This window comes from Corvus cornix, chromosome 6, assembly GCF_000738735.6.
Source record: "Corvus cornix cornix isolate S_Up_H32 chromosome 6, ASM73873v5, whole genome shotgun sequence".
NCBI classification, from domain to species: Eukaryota; Metazoa; Chordata; class Aves; order Passeriformes; family Corvidae; genus Corvus; species Corvus cornix.
The window spans coordinates 27,471,201-27,487,569 of record NC_046336.1 but is presented as its reverse complement, the minus strand read 5'-3'; the positions used below and the strand labels follow the sequence as shown (position 1 = coordinate 27,487,569).

Below are 16,369 nucleotides of genomic sequence, written 5' to 3'. Positions count from 1 at the left end.
AAAGATTATAGTTTCTCCGTCCCAGGCCCCTCAAGCTGAAAGGCTCCATACCTTTTAACTATGATTTGCAACTCCATCTAAATTCTTACCTTGAGATATTCAAAGGTAATCATTATTCACCACGTCTAGGCTGACTTCCTACGGCCACAGGCAGAACCAGGATCAGCACAGAGCTGCGGATCACTCATTATACATTTTAAGAGCAGAGGGGCCATCCCAGAAAATGTGCTGTTCAGAGGATGGTGGTCCCTAGTAACATGCTGGACAACACAAACACTGAACTGACACAAAACACTACACAGAATCATTAATTTTTAGGGCTGATAAATCAAAAGGTTAAGTTTGGGGATAGACTAGCTCTCCTTATCTTACACTTTTAAGTTGGCATTTTTCAGGTTCCCATTAGAGACGGATATTTTGCATAAGACCACAGAAAACCATTCCACAGTACTCCTAGAAAAACTGTTTCTCTTCAGTTGCTGACTAGCTAAACTCTGTTGGGAAAGCAGCAGGAGCAAGAAATCTCAGGAAATAATTTTTATGCTCCCTACTTTCAAGTCTTTACTCTCAGTAGATTTGGACCATAGCAACAAAAAATTTCTTGTCTACTCTGTTGGGTTTGCCTGCTAATGGAAAATTTGTTTCATCTGTAGAAGGGGAACTAAGCTCAAAGGGGCCAGCAGGTGGGTGTATCCAGAGTTCCCGAACTTACATGCTAGAGCATGAGTTACCCAGCCAGTTGAATTAAAATCGTAAACAGCTGCAAACAAACTTCTGCAGATGTTACTCATGTATACTTCACACCCATGATTTGCAACTCAAGTAATGCCAATATTTATGCACTGTAAGTACTTAATTATGTTGCTATGGAATGTAACACTCCTCCTATAACTCAGGCTCAGGATAAAGAGGTTTCATTCACTTAAAAGCATGGCTCTGGTTGAGACTTTACTCACCGATCTTAATGTCCGCAGCTACTGCAACCAGGCAGTGATTTCAGTCCTTATGGTAAATAAAAGCAGTGTTTATAAACACTGTTATTCACTAAGTCAATGATGTTGGTAATATTTTACTGTACATACACTCAAAGTTTCAAGAATTGAACTTTAGCATTAGGAGACAATGGTCAAGTTTTCAAAACCACAAACGTGGGTGAGAGATCTGCTGAATACAAACTGGAAAAAATACTTGCGCTTTCTGGATGTGCTGAAATTTAATGATAGCACCTGTTGCTTCCTGAGTAACAGAGATGTTTACTTGACAGCTCAGTCTGATGCAGTGTCACAGCTCTGAATACCACCACCTAACAGAAAATGTTTAATACTGCATCTGCTAGTTCCTACAAGAAAAAATAAATGGTGCTGAGACAGTAAAGAAGTTCCAGAGATTTTTTTAAGATTGCTTAGTTATTATGATCAGGTTAATACTTCTAGTTCTTTTTGGTTTTTTTTTTTTATTCCCAGAATGAAAATTCCCTTAAGATACAACTAAGATTAAGAGTCTATACCCATACTTTAGGAAGATAATTATAGCATCTCTAATTACCATCAGAACAAGCTTTACAAGCTTCCTTAGTAACTCCATGTAACAGCCGTATGATTAGAGAACATTAAAGTTTAAAATCTGAATCTCAATTACAGCAACATCTACTTCTAGTTCCATTATATCACTACAGGGTCAAAAAACCCGCTTCGTTCTCAACTTTCCCACTTAAGTTTTTTCCCAACTGAGAATTTTCTAGAGTTGAAACCACTCTCTCTTATATGATATTGCTCTAAGGCTCCCCCCCCCCCGTAATTTCACTATATATATATAGTCAAAATTAATTAAATTTTCATATAAATTTTCACATAAAATCTCAGGGATTTAAAGAATAAAAATTAAACATGAAACACATGAAATGCTATTACAGAATATCTGAAGCATATAAATATTTAAATTATTTTTTAAATTCTGTATTTACCAGAACACCCACAGCTGTTTTATGCTGTTAAAAAATACAGCTGAAAACGTTACAGTTAAATTTACACTTCCTGTACTTCTGTTTCTCAGTGTACTGTAACTTGTTCACTGATAAGAAGCTGAATTTTTAAAAATTATTATTTAAATCAGCAAAAGCTGAGGAACTTTCATCTTCAAGAAATACTATTTCAGTTTTGAAAACGCCCTCCTCACTTATCTAACTCCAAACTCTGGAGGCAAGAGCTTCCCATTCTGTCCAAAGTCAAAGCAACAAGTGACACTTCTTTTTCAAAGGGCATCACAGGACCTACTGGTCATGTATCCTCCCACATGAAAATATTCCCCTGCGTGTTTTGAGAACTAAACCAGATTTGTCATCCTTTCTCCACTCACAGATTCATTTCTTAAAATGAAAACTCATTATATATCAACACAACTGGGAAGATAATAAATCTTCTGATTCTAGAAGACCAAAACAAAAAAGGCACCTTGAAAAATTACTTCAAGTTAAACTATCATATAACACAAGTAATTAGCTATCTTCACGAGGAACTACTAGGATTCCTTAGGAAAAATAATTTTAAAAGCTTCTTAGAACTGTTGGACTGATGAGCACATTCTGAAGACATGTAAAAGACAGTTTCTATAATACCATACAACTGCCAGGTCTTGCAAAACCTATGGAACTCAAAGGGAAAGCAGAAATACAAGTTCACTTCCCTCTTTCTCCTGCTAGAGCAGTTGTGCGTTGCAACAATGGTGAGACAGGGACAAGTTATGCAAAAAGCTCATGAAAAGGCCTTAAGCATTGGAATGGCTGTCCTGGACATTCAGGTCATAAAAGCTTCATTTAATGGAGATGACATGGATCCCCCTGTTGCAAACTTTCACCTGGTGGCTAAACTCAATTTTTGCTGTATGCACATTTTTAAAAGCCTCAAAATACTGAGTACCCTATAATGACAGGTAAGATAAACCAAATCTAAAACTGACATTTTAAATAAGCTCTTTTCATGCTATGAAAGGGCAAATTCACACTGAATATTACACAGTTTGGGAAGGCTGGGGTGGGATAGGTTACTTTTTTTTTTTTTAATTAAAGGGAAATCTCACCAAATGCTATAAAGGCACTTATCCTCATAAAGACCATACCAGTGCACAATTAATTTGAAGTTTTAAGGAAAGTTCAATTCTATAATATGATAGATATTCCTTGAGAGAACAAAGAAAAGAGACTAAAAGAATCCCCCCCAAAACACCAACAAGTCACAAAGTAAAATACACAGCATTTACTGATGCTTTGTTTTAACAATCATCTCCAGGGAATGCATCTACATTACAAGTCTGGTTCTCCATAATAGTAATGTGAACCTGAAAAGTGAAACTTCCAATAATAAATACAAAAATTTTGCACTTGAATGTTTTACTTTTCCAGAAATAATATTAAAGGCCAACATATAGATCTCAAGTGCAGATATAAACTGGGACAAAAGCCCCATTGCATATAGAAGAAGAAACATCAATACTGAGGAGCGTATTAAAATAAGAACTTTGCATTGGTCTCAGCATCATTACTCACCCGCTTTGGCCCACTAAAAATCTTCCTGGTGTTTTCCTTAGATTTATCACCTTGTTTATTTGTGGATTTCTTATTGCCTTCAAGCACACCAGATGCATCCTCTGAAAACTCCAGATCTGTTAAAGGTAAATACAGACATGAAACAACCATTTTAAAAGCTGTTGAGCTGCTAGAGCATTTCTTGCATCTGACAATTTCACATGTATAGCTTCTGAAATTACATCATGAACAATCAATCTTCATCAGAAACACCAGCTTTAATGCCAAGCACTGTCCTGGATGCAGCTCAGGCTTACTGACTGGATTGCAGTAATGCATAGAAGCATGACAAGGTACACAGTCACAACTATTACAGCACCTCTTGCCCACTGGGTAAGCTTCAGGCTACTACTTCCCATCCCAAACTCCTGTAAATCCCAGGTTACCTTTTACATGAGCTTACTTATGGCTGGCTTGCTGCTACAGCTCTGAGCAGTAGATGAATAAAACAGTAGATTGGGTTCTTCAAAATGGTGAGATTAAGAGACTTAGAAGAACACACTACAATTACAGAACTGAAGAATTGATCTTGCTTCACTTCTTATGAAGGCAGCCTGTTTATATTTGCTTATTCTGCTGTAAACAGGAAAACAATACGGTCATCAGCTCAGGAAAGAGTCAGCTAGAAGAAACTGCTGACATGGCCTTTCAATGGATTCAATATTTGCCTTACCACTGATTCCAGTACCTGGACTGTAAATCTGCAATACAGTCATCAAATTTTTGTCCTTTCTCTTTTTTTTTAAACTTGTGTTGTTTTGTTTGAAGCATTTTCCCTTGGAGACAAGGGAAAGGGTTTATTCGGCACAAACCAGAAGTTACCACAAATTTCAAGATGGAAATAAAGACAGGCACAGAGAAGCATTGTTTCATTTGATTAACTGTTTAGAAAACCAATCTATTCCTGAGAAGCTGCTACTGTTTGAAAAGCGCACTGCAAAAACACAAGCAGGCAGGATAAATTACTCTAATCCCAAGTGCACTCACATTCAGTACACAGGACCAGCCAAGCTGGGTAAGAAGGCAAGCAAAGGCAAAGCAGGCAACCAAATTTCTAATGGCACTCCCAAGGACACAAAACTTGTCTGAGGAATATAAGTATTCTTAAAATAAAGCTCCAGAGTTTCCCAAATTGCAGTAAATTTCAACGGGCTTGGCAGCACCAGGACTGGCAGGATGCCTGCAGCAAGGCACCTCCTGGAACCAGCCTCTCACATTCCATCCCACTGCTTTGCAGTGTAGCTGTGTCATGTGAGCACAAGAGCCTAAGAACACAGCACCAACAGCCCCTCTGAAAACAACTGACTCTAAAAGATGTTTGATAAAATTAGTGTAACTGAGGAAAAATACTACAGACTAATTTCCATTAAATAAAGCAAACTTACTTCCAAACCTATGTAAAAGACAACTTAGTCCTTGCTGAAGCCAATTTAAGGACTAAAATCAAATTGCTTTGATATACAACCTTACAAATCCTGAAGTATTCTGGAAGAAGTCAGGCCATGAATGCAATTCTCAGAGAAAGTCAAACCAAGAGAACTGGACTCTCCTATTGTAAATTAAAAGCTAAAAAGTAATTTACTTGACAACAGCCATTACAAATATGCAAGTGACTCTAGAAACACAAAATGTTTCACCCACCAAATGAGGACAGTAACTTGTGCCCTGTGCTAAGACTTGGACCTGGCATTGCCTTCAATAATGATTAACAGTGCTCTGGATCAAATAAGCTACAATTTTAACACCATCTTAAGGTTCCTTGTTTGAATTCTATGTGATTCTGAACTATCCCATTTAAATTAGGCAATTTTAAATTCAAAGAAACTTCTTGATAAAAACATTTCAACTCCTACTTACAATAGGATAATTCTGCATTTTCTGATGTTGCTAGCACATCAAACACTTGTTAGTTTTGTAAGATTACCTGGAATACTTTTATTTGAGCAATGCTTTTGGAGGCCTTCTAGATACCTGAAAAGCACTCTGCATGCATTATCTTAGCAGACTTTTAATCCAAACTAAATAGGGTCGGGGGAGAAGTCTTCTGTTAACTGAGAGACGCAAACACACGAGTAGTTTGGTAAGCAGTGACCCTACTGAAGCTTGATTTCCACTGGCTTTCTCCTGTATGGTTTTTAGGGGTTTTTTTGCCCCCTCGCAGAGAAATTGGTCATAATGACCTTTTTCTCAGTATGGGAGCATGTGAGGCCTTTTCCCCTCTGTCCAACCATTTTCAAGGCATTTATAATCTTTGAGATAATTTGTCTGTCTTGGATAGAATTGGAAAGATGTTCAAAGACCAACTAAGGCAACAACCACAGTAAATTTCCTGGGGAACAACAACGTAGTTTTTTTAAAGTGTCTCAGGGTAATTCTGCAAAAGATTTTGAAATCCAAACAGGACTCTGCCTTTGAGGACTTTGATGCAGTTTTAACTGGCTTAAAACACTTACCCAATGAAGGTGAGTCATTTTTTGAGAAGATGCAAAGGAATTAAGCATAAAAAAATACGGAACGTTGGCTCCCCAGAACTGAGTGCTAGATGCTGATATATAAAAGCTACATTACCTAAAAAGACTATAGGAATCTCATCTTGATCACTGAAAGGAAAAATGAATAGATGACACAAAGGTTAAGCTGGATATCAGAACTGATTTACAAAGCAAAAGACTAAGCTGCAATATAGATTTCTCTTGGATACAACTCCCCATTGATTATTACAGTCAAGTCAGTCACTTTCTTCCAGTATTAAAAGCTTCTCCTCACTGGAGTCATCCTGTACTCTGGCAACTGAAATGACAAAAGTAATTTCAAATCTAGGAAAGTCTCACCAGTACTTTTAGCCCCTGGCATTCTAGCACGATCCAGCTGGGAGGCTCACAAGCCAAAGGGGCTTTTGCTTCACTGGGCTGCTACAGAGTCAATTGAGAGAATTTTAGGTTGCAATGGCAAAATAAAAAGTAAACTTACTAGAACTCAATGCTTCAGCAAAAATCTAAGGCTAATAAAGTTATGAAGTATTTTCATTAAAAAGAAAAATGTGGTAAAAGCATCTAAGAATTTAAAAGGTGGAGCTTTTTTTTCCCAGAGTTGGGGGTTTTAATTGCTTGGCTTTTGTTTGGGGTTTTTTTGGTGTTTTTTAACCACTTCAGCAGAAAAGACTATCATAGAAGTGAGCAACAGAAAATGATTTTCAATGGAAGACGGTCTAGCCAAAATCGAATTAATCTGTTCTGCAACTCTTCCTGCACTAAAAATATTGTTCCTGTAGTCTTTGCGCTTTCTTAAATTTCATTTGCAGAAACATTTAAATATGTATTGTTAAACTTACTTTCCCTCTCTGAACTACTAGACTGAAAGGAATAGCCTTTATAATGTTCCTTTACAGAATCTTTGTCAGATGTTTTAAATTAAGATTCTAAAATATGTTTCATAAAAATACACCTAGATGATGGCAAGTAACCCAACCAGTATTATGGCAAAGTAAGGCTGTGACAGAAAGCATCAAAAGCATGAAGTTTCTTGAAAAACTGACTATGCCATGTAACATTCTTTATGCATGGAACACCCAAATCAGTCTTAGGAACTTCCAGGGCTGAAATTCTTCCAGGGCAGTCTGGCATTTCACCTGTCAACCTGGAATAGGAACACTGGACTTTTATCTGGGGATTTATTCATTAGTACAAAAAACACAACAGCACATACAGAACTCAGGTAGCCTTAGCACCTCTCAGTACTGTTCATCATTTCAGGACAGAGTTACATTATGCAAGGTGTTCTGAAAGCTTTCTCTCAGGCTTGGAGTCAAAGCTGGCATTTTTCATGGAAGCACAAGTCACATTTTTCCAGTATGTAAAGATACTCAGAGCGATGACACTTTTTACTGCAACTTCAGGCTTAGATCCAGAAGTTTTTAATAAATTCTCAGGCTCAGCATCACTACATTTAAGGACTCTTAACATGGTTGTTCTGAGTGACCATCATGCTCAAAATTTGCAAAGGTCTGAGAGAAGACAGTGTGAACTTTAGCAAGGAGTCCCACAGATTTTAGGGCAGCATCAGACTCCCTGTTTTCATAATCTGTCCTACAGGACATCACCCTTTCAAATTTCAGAAAAAAAAATCCCTGCAAGTCAAATCTCACCTGCTTACAGTAGCACAAAACAAGAATCAAATGAGGAAAGGAGATGCAAAATAAAGGGGAAGCACCTCTCAGCAGAGGCACTGAAAGGTAGGTCTTACCTGAGTGGAGAAGTGCATTAAGAACAAACAAAACATTAATTTACATTTCCCTGTACCATGGAAATCTCTTAGGAAAATATTTCAGGGAAACGACCTGTGATACCTTGGAGTATAAAGGCCTACTTGGTGAATGCAGTGCCAAATGCAAAGTGTAGATATTTTGAGACTTCTGAGGACAGCAGCTGAAAGGATTATTTGATGGGTCAGCATCTCAGCTGCATTAACTGCACAAGCAAATTTTTCCCTTGGAATAAATGGCTGAACAAAGACTCATTAGAGACAGGGACTAAGAGTACTTCTTAAGCAGCCCTGTAAGATAAACCCATTTTCCAAAGAGGCTGGAACCCAAGTGACTCATCGTAACTAAGTTTTATGAAAACAAATCATGGTCTTTTTTGTTTGAAAACACAATCTTCTCGTACAGCATCAGTATCCATTTGTTCCTTTCAAATCCACAAAAAAACCCAAGCAGTGACATTTACTTTTGATCAAAAGGCTTACAGAAAATTCTGGTTTTAGAAACAGCTAAAATTAGAACAGAGAAATGAACATTTTTTCCTCTGAAATTTTATTTCTGGATTATATTAGCAGAAGCTATTTGTAGGAAAAAAAGCCCAGCTTCTCCAACATTTGCAAGGCTAGATTGAAACCCTCTCTCCCTATCATAATAAAATACATCTTGCCCAAGTCTTAAAATGTAACAACTTCAGTAAGCAGATAAAACTTCTCATGCTTCATGCTCCAAAATGGAGGACCAAAATAGAACATAGAACATAGAACAGTGGCAGTGTTTTGAAATATTTATTCCAACACAAGTGATTCTTTGGCATTAGACTTTTTCAAAGCAAAAGCAACCTGCCACCAAAGTTATTCCTCACCAACAGGACCCAACCAACCACCAAGCAAGTCTCATTTTGCAAAGGATTTTAACCACCAGAATTTGCTCAGCAACTGCCATGTGTACAGTTTTACTCATATATATGTGTGTGAGTACACATACACACACCTCCCCAACCTATACAGAGGAGAGAGATACCTAAAAACTGAAAACAAGAGCAGAAATAGAAATATCAGAGGCTCTCCCAAAGCCAGTTATCTGACTGGCACTCCACGGGTCCCCACAGCCTCTCCCTCGAGTCTTGCATCCTCAGATAAAAGGTCCAAACTGCCTAAAAACACATTCAAAAGCAGAAAAAGGTATTTCCCGTTTCTTCAGAGCTACTTAAATATGTGCACTCAGCTCTGTAATTGTGGGTTGATCTGGAGGCTCTGTGGGACGATACCTGCTTCCAGGTATAGATACTGTATGCTCAACACACCGAAAAGGTATGAATCTTCTGTTTGAAAAGAAAAAAACCCTCTGCCTCTGGCAAGAGATCAAGAGCCATAAAACACACTTCAAGAGAGACATGAAACACCACACAGGACCACAGGAGAAGTGAGTTTAACTGCCAGATTTCAAGTGAATTTAACTGTTAGATTTCCAAACCAGTGGAATTTGCTTGACAAAATCCTAGGTACACTGCAAAAAGAACAAAATATCGAAGTCAATTAAAATTAAATGTCACGTATGTATTCCAAAAGAGTTCTACTGACCTGCATTAGTACTGAGCTGGCTATCCTGGGAACAGTTTTCATTGCCATCAGAGGTTGACTGTAGGGAAGCAGATGGTACAGCTCTACTTCGCTTTTTACTTGCCTTTCTTTCTGCTACCTGCCACTCTTCATCTTCGTCCTCGCTTTCACTTAAGTCATCAAACCCAAAGTACTTGATTTTGTAATTGGAACTCCCAGAACTTCTAGAGGCGCCTTCATCTCCCCCTCCCTCATCTTGATCATCAAACCCAAAAAATTCTAATTTGACATCCTTCTTGGATTTGGTATTGCTTGGTCGGAACCTGGTTGTAGTTTTTGTGGTAGCAATGTCTGCTTTTTTCCTTAAGCGCCCAGCTTCGCCCAGGTCAGTCGGGGCTGCTGTGGTGAATTCATCCATGCGCTCCATGGTATCCTGGATGGTGACATTGCAAACTGACAAGCAAGACGGGTGGAGAACAGTGTAGTCTCTAGTCCGTCCAACCGTCCCTCTAAAACTGGTCCCACTACTTAAAGAAACTTTTTTTCCTGGGTTCAGACCATCATTATTTGACTCATTGTTTGCTTTGGATAAAGACTGACTAGTGCCATCCATTAGCTTGTCAAAATTTGTTGCCCCCTGCAGTTTTGCTTTGTTGGATCGACAATATGTCCTACAGTTGCTTGGCCTAGGAATAGTTTGCACGAGTTCTTCACTAATGGCTTCCTTTGGATTTTCACTATCTTCTTTATCGCACTCCTCATCCTTGCTCTTCACCTCTGAGAGATGTTCATTGTCAAAAGCTAATATATACTCTCCAGTTCTGGTGTTTTCAGTTTCATCCTCCCATTCATACAAGTGAGTTCTTAGTGGCCCCTTGGTCTGAGATGTTTCTGATGGAGAGTCTGCTGTTTTTCCCACGTGGGAGTCCCAAGAATCAGGCAAGTCCTTGGCTTCGGTGTTGCATCCAGAAGTGTCTGTAGTCTCAGCATTGGTTTTATTACTCTCTTCAGCATTGTCATAGATTAAATGACTGTTCCCATTATCTTCTTTCAAGTTCTGGATTTTATCTACAAGAAAAGATGTATTTATTACTAAAATGAAATATTAAAAAAATAGTCACCCATGTGGGCAACTTTGAAAAGTCACAATATAACAAAAAATATTCAGTGATCATTGACAAAAAAAAATTAGAGGTCTTTATCCACCTGGTTTATATTTTTTAAGCCCTCCAGTTTAAAGGTTTTGCTATAATAAAGTCTTCTTGAAATTTCTACCAAAAAAATAACTTTAAGCATCACTGAAAATATGTGCATAATGAAAAAGACAGTGGTAAACCCTAAATACAACCACTTATTTACCAAGGCAAATTACATAAAAAAGGAGAAATTCTGTGGTGAAATTTTCAGAAAAGACAAATTACTGAAGTTTCACACACAATTGACTTACACTGAATAATTAGAGATAAAGAACAACTACACATTTTCTCACTATGCAAGAAAATGATTTCCTTCTTGGACCCTGAACAAAAAGGCATACAGCTTCAGCAACTGTCACTGCATTTTGCTGCTTCAAATGAAAATATTTGGACTTACAAAAGAAATAGAGAAAATGCAATTCTCATCACCATTTTTAATTATAACACTTCTGAAATTCAGGTTTTTGCAATTAATTTCTGCATCTCTGAAGAAGAGCTGCTGCCAGAAATTATTCTTGCACTTTTCCAACCCATAGCTGCACTCACATCTTACACTCCCCAACAGAACAAGTTCTACTCTAAGAAGTCAGTTTTTGTAAGTTTTTGTTTCCAGCCAACCAACATCCACACAACAGTAATGCCAGGAGGTAATGCAAGTACTAAGTCTTCCACCTGTTGTCCTCTAAACTGGTGGGCAAACCATTGCCTTTGTTTTCCCTGAATACCAACAAAAGCTTGGTGGATTTGGTACCAGAGTTTCATAGTGACTGCATCGGCCATCCTCTGCTGTTGACATCACACACACACACACAGAGATACCCAGCAATATAAGAGGGTTATTTCCAGGAATTAAGAATTTCTTGGAAATTTCTGAGACAGTATCACCAAGCACAGGAACCCAGGTGCCTGCCGTTACTACTGCCACTGAATGGCTGCCTGAGCCAGGAGAAGCAAGATAAGAAGTCTGACAATGCAGAAGACTCTGGTGCATAGAAGAGTAGCACATGATGGGATAAACTGGAGACCCAGAAGCAACTGGGACAGGGCCAAGTGAAAACAGAAATGCTAGAACATGCATAGAAGACACATGCAGAACACTACAGTAATAAAAGGGGCTCCACTGGCAGAATGCAACCTCAAAGGTTCCAATTTTTTAGGCAGCAAAGGCTTCCTAAACTCATCCGTAAAATGAAGGCTTAAGCATCTCTTCAGCACTAATCCTGACCACATTAAATTTCATCAGCTTCCATTTACCCAAGTGGCAGAGAAGTTGCACAGCACTGACTAGAAGATTTCAACCTCCTGACAAGGGAAACGAGCATTGGCACTGTTCCAGGGACTTTGGCTCACTTGTTTTCAAATTAAAAATGGCATCATCTAAATGCCATCCTTGCACATATGTTTTATAGAAGAACTTTAAGATACTGAAAATTCTAGTAAAAGAAATGGCTACTAAATCCAGTTTTGCAGGAAATTGGTTTAATCCTTGCTAAAATTCCTCAGGGAACCAGAACAAGTAATACCTGACAAACTGCATCTAAGTTTTCTGGGAGTCCAGCTGAGGTCTGTCACAGAAGTATACATACTCAGGTAGAAATAAAAAAAGCTTTTCACAGAATACATGAAATGCAAAACTCAAAACTAAATTCCTCAAAGAACACAGAACCCTAACCCTGCCATCTCAGTGATGGAATCTCGGGGGGTTTTTTTCCGTATCAATATGTTATACAAGTAATACTGTTATTCCCATTTCAATCTCATGCTTGTGATAATCCAAGAGGAACAACCAAAATGAATCTGTAACCAAGGAGGGAGTTTGACAGTATACAGTATGTTCCTTTCTCCCATATGTTTAATATTATTGTGAAGCTGAAGACTACCACAACACTTAGGTGTGAAAAACCGCAAATTAAATTTAAAACCTGAAGCTGTCTGAGAAGATTCCGTAAGCATCAGCAAAGCGTTGCATCTCATTTTTACCTTTCAGTTCCTAATTTAATACAGCACACCAAGGTACTCCTAAACAGCAAAAAAGTGGCAGTTAACCTCCCCCTTCATTTTGGGGCACCAAAATTTTAAAAACACACAGTACTTCAAAAGTCTTAGCAACTGCACCAGGAAGATTTTTCCATCTCCAGTAATAAGCAAGGCTGATGGAAAATGTAACCACTAAACTGTTCAGTGTACACCAGGTAGAAAGTTTGGCTTTAAAACTGGATCACCACAATGCATTACTGGAAAACTAAGCCGTGACATTTAGAGGAATACCTCCTCAAAGGATACTTTGTCAAGCCACTGTTCTCACCTCATCAGTGGGTCAATAGCTGTCAGCCCAAACCTTCAATACCAGAAAGCACTGCTAATCACTTCCTAATTGCCCAAAGGTGTACAGGAACAGCAATTCAAATAACTCTGATTTTAAAAATTACAGTATTTATTGGTACCAACTACTACAGCAGAAGCTGGTATGACTGTAGGAAAAAAAGTATGAGTAAAGGAACTAACTGTGAATTACTAGATATTCTGTAGTCCAAGAGAAGCATGGAACATCTCCTCCCATTTTTAACTGCAATTAGGCTCCTTTGGGGATCAAATACCAGAATAAGTGTCCCAAGTAATTTAAAATCAGCAACAGCATATAACTCCCCATCCCAAGTAAAAGCACCATATACCTAGGAACCATAACAATGTTCTGCAGTAATCATGATTTATTTTCTGTTTAAATCTCTAAAACTTAATTACCAGAGTATAAGAGAACCAATCTAAATGACTGGTATGTCAGTATCAAACGTGAAGCGATAAACGTATCTCTTTATACACGCCTCGTGCTTTATTTTATGCTACTTAACAAGACAGAGGTGTCTTCAGCATTGCTGATGAATTAAAAAAAAAAAACAAGAACAAACAAGTAAAACTCCCACTCTTTCCACCAAGCACAATGAGATGTTTTCACACACACACAGATGCATATTACCAAATCTGTAAAACTATACTTAAGTGATGACAATTATTGTTCCAAATAACCTTGGTAAAGTTATCCCTAGAGACAAAATTTCAAGTTCAGACAATGCAAGATATTCAATTTATATAAGGCAATATAGGCAAACATTCAAACAGCAGGAATATAAGAGCTGTCAAAAGCCCACTGCTTTTTCAGTAACAAACCTTTAAACATTTAACAAGTATGTGTCTCTACTTACACAGATTAGACTAGATGGATATAAAGATAACATTCTGTTCCTAGCTTATTTTTAAAAAACACTGTAAGCACTCACTTCTTAGACGGAACAAATGTTACTCTATACATCCTACAAAGACAGTAAATGCCTCATGACTACTGCAAGTAGCCAGTGGTACTACCTCCTTCCTTTTCATTTTTAAGATCATGGACAAAATGATGAATGCAATTCTAGACTTAAACCCCACTTTTTTTTAAAAAAAGAGAAATTAATTTTTTTAGACGTAAGAAACCTACATCCTTCAGCTCAACATCTGAAAATTCTGACATTAAAATGTCTCACATTTCAACTTAATTTTTTCTTTAAGTACCTATAACAATAAAAGTTTGACAGAGACTTCTTACTTGACGAGGAAACACTGAAGTTTGGAGAAAAGATAAAACACTCCACCAAATACTGAAGCTGTAAGAGTTAACAATTCATACCCTGATCCTTCAGGAATAGCATATACCAAAATGGAACCCAAAACAAAGTAATCCTTTAGGAAATCAAACACTCTTCCGGGCAAGAAAACCAAGCAACCATAGTCCATCTATCCTCCAGCCTAGTCCCAGTCTCACTTTTCTTTCATTTCCATTTAACTTACAAGACTAAGTTACTGGGCTCCAAGCCTGAAAACATAATTTTCAGCTCCATAAAAACCAAATCATCATTAACATTCTAACACTAATTACCTACAGTCAAACATTATATGCTTTTGTTAACAATTCAGTGGTAGAGCTGCAGAACCTTATTTGCTGTTTTTAAGTTACTTGGAGCACAGAGCAGGATCTTGGGCTGTGAAAACAATGTCTCCTACTGTAAATTTCTATCCTGAACAGATTCGGGGCTCACAGGGCAAAGCTGCCCCACAACTCAGCCATGAGCTCACGCAGCCTCCTTAACAGCGGCCGGTGTGGCCGGGCAGGGGAGAGCACCCGCTGCGGATCACGCACCGCGACATGTGCCAGCTCCATGTGCCGGCTCGGCCCCTCGCTGCTGCCTCCCCAGGGATTAGGGACCCAGCTAAAACCTCGTCTGCCTTGCCACCATGCAGGCAACACAGAGGCAAGGGCACCGATGACACCTGAAACAGCACTGTGTCTTTGAGATCTCTCTTTTACCACTCTGAGTTTAATCAAAACCAGTTGAATAGCACAAATGTTAGTAGGAAACTGAAGAACACAAAAGGACAATCAATATTAGGCTTGGTATGCTAAAAAACCATGCCACAAGGTCAAAATACCATATATGCAAAATAAATGCTTACTTTTTCCTATGTACTCATGGACCAGTTGCCAGTGTTACACGTTAGCCCCACTAACTTGAACTTTGGGTTAGTTTTCTCTCATTTCTAGCAATTTGTAATTAAAGCTAAGCAAAGTATCCTCCAAGCTATAAACAAAAGGCACCTGCCTTTCTATAGCGTTTGCAGCATGAACTCTTATGCTCCTTCACTGCTGCATAAGTAGCTGTACAAGCCTTCACTTTAATACTGAGAGAAACATGATGAATATTCACAGGAAACAAATCTACAATCTTAAACTAGGTTTCTTTTAGTATTGGCCACAGTGCACATAATTCACTGCAAATATTAAAGGTAATCAGAAGCAATGAAATCTTGAGAGCAGGCAGGTGGCATGATGCCAATTTTACATTCTTCTTGATTTCTCTTCCAATAGACACCAAGATGTGGTGGCAAGAAAACAAAACATCAAGAAAAAGAAGGTAGTAAGATTAAACCCACAAAAATTGTATGCAAGGCCTTCAGAGCCCTGCAGCTACTGAGGGCACACACAATTAACAGGCTACAGCTCATGAACAGATCACTGACACAGGATGGAGGGAACAGTCTGTTAAGCTCATTATGAGCTACTGCTCTGCCCGATCTCCCTGAGCACTCGGAAATATTTATTATGGCTCCATTACATCATCACCAACGGTCTCAAGCATAAAGCTACATCACTTCACTCTGCACCTTGCAGCTGACCAGGCCAAAGGAAAAGACATCTTTATCAGGTCCTTGCATCACATCTCTCATTTCCAGGAAGAGAGTCCAACTGAGACACACACAATGTCATCTCTGGTTTGATCAGAAAACCAGGAACTGCAAAGAAGTTATGCTTTTTTCCAAATTAGGAAACAAATTTCATTATGCATTGGAAATGAAATGTTTTGATTGGTAAGGAGAAAAGTTACAGACTAAACTCCTTTGCTCCATTTTCTGTCTATGACTTAAGAACTTGGAAACTCAGGAAAAAAAAGCCTATGGATATAAAATACACTATTTATGAAATGGGCAAAATTTATTTGAATTGGTCAGTATCCACTGATGCCTATGACATCTTGAAAAGCAGTGCCTGATAGCAGGTATGAACAGAAGGCAGGAAGCATAAGAGTCTCAGAAGATTAGACTCCCAAGACCAGTTTCATCGTTGACATATCTAAAATAGCTAAAACTGTAGAACCACATCCATAGCTATGACTACAAATTCTTAAGTAATTCTGGCTCTTTACTATCTATGAATCAAAATGAATTCCCAACAAGTCTGCATGCA

The 16,369-nt window shown here is 38.3% G+C and overlaps 1 protein-coding gene across 6 annotated transcripts in view; it reads right to left on the bottom strand.

Moving 5' to 3' along the window:
• Positions 1-16,369, bottom strand: part of WAPL (WAPL cohesin release factor) — a 137,932-nt gene that overhangs the window by 37,556 nt on the left and 84,007 nt on the right. For all 6 annotated transcript variants that reach the window (XM_039553725.1, XM_019286556.1, XM_039553724.1 and 3 more), the window contains 2 exons: positions 9,419-10,465; positions 3,542-3,657 (listed from right to left, as the gene is read on the bottom strand). In XM_039553725.1, the coding sequence (XP_039409659.1) occupies positions 3,542-3,657; positions 9,419-10,465 (1,163 nt within the window). The remainder of the gene's footprint in view (positions 1-3,541; positions 3,658-9,418; positions 10,466-16,369) is intronic.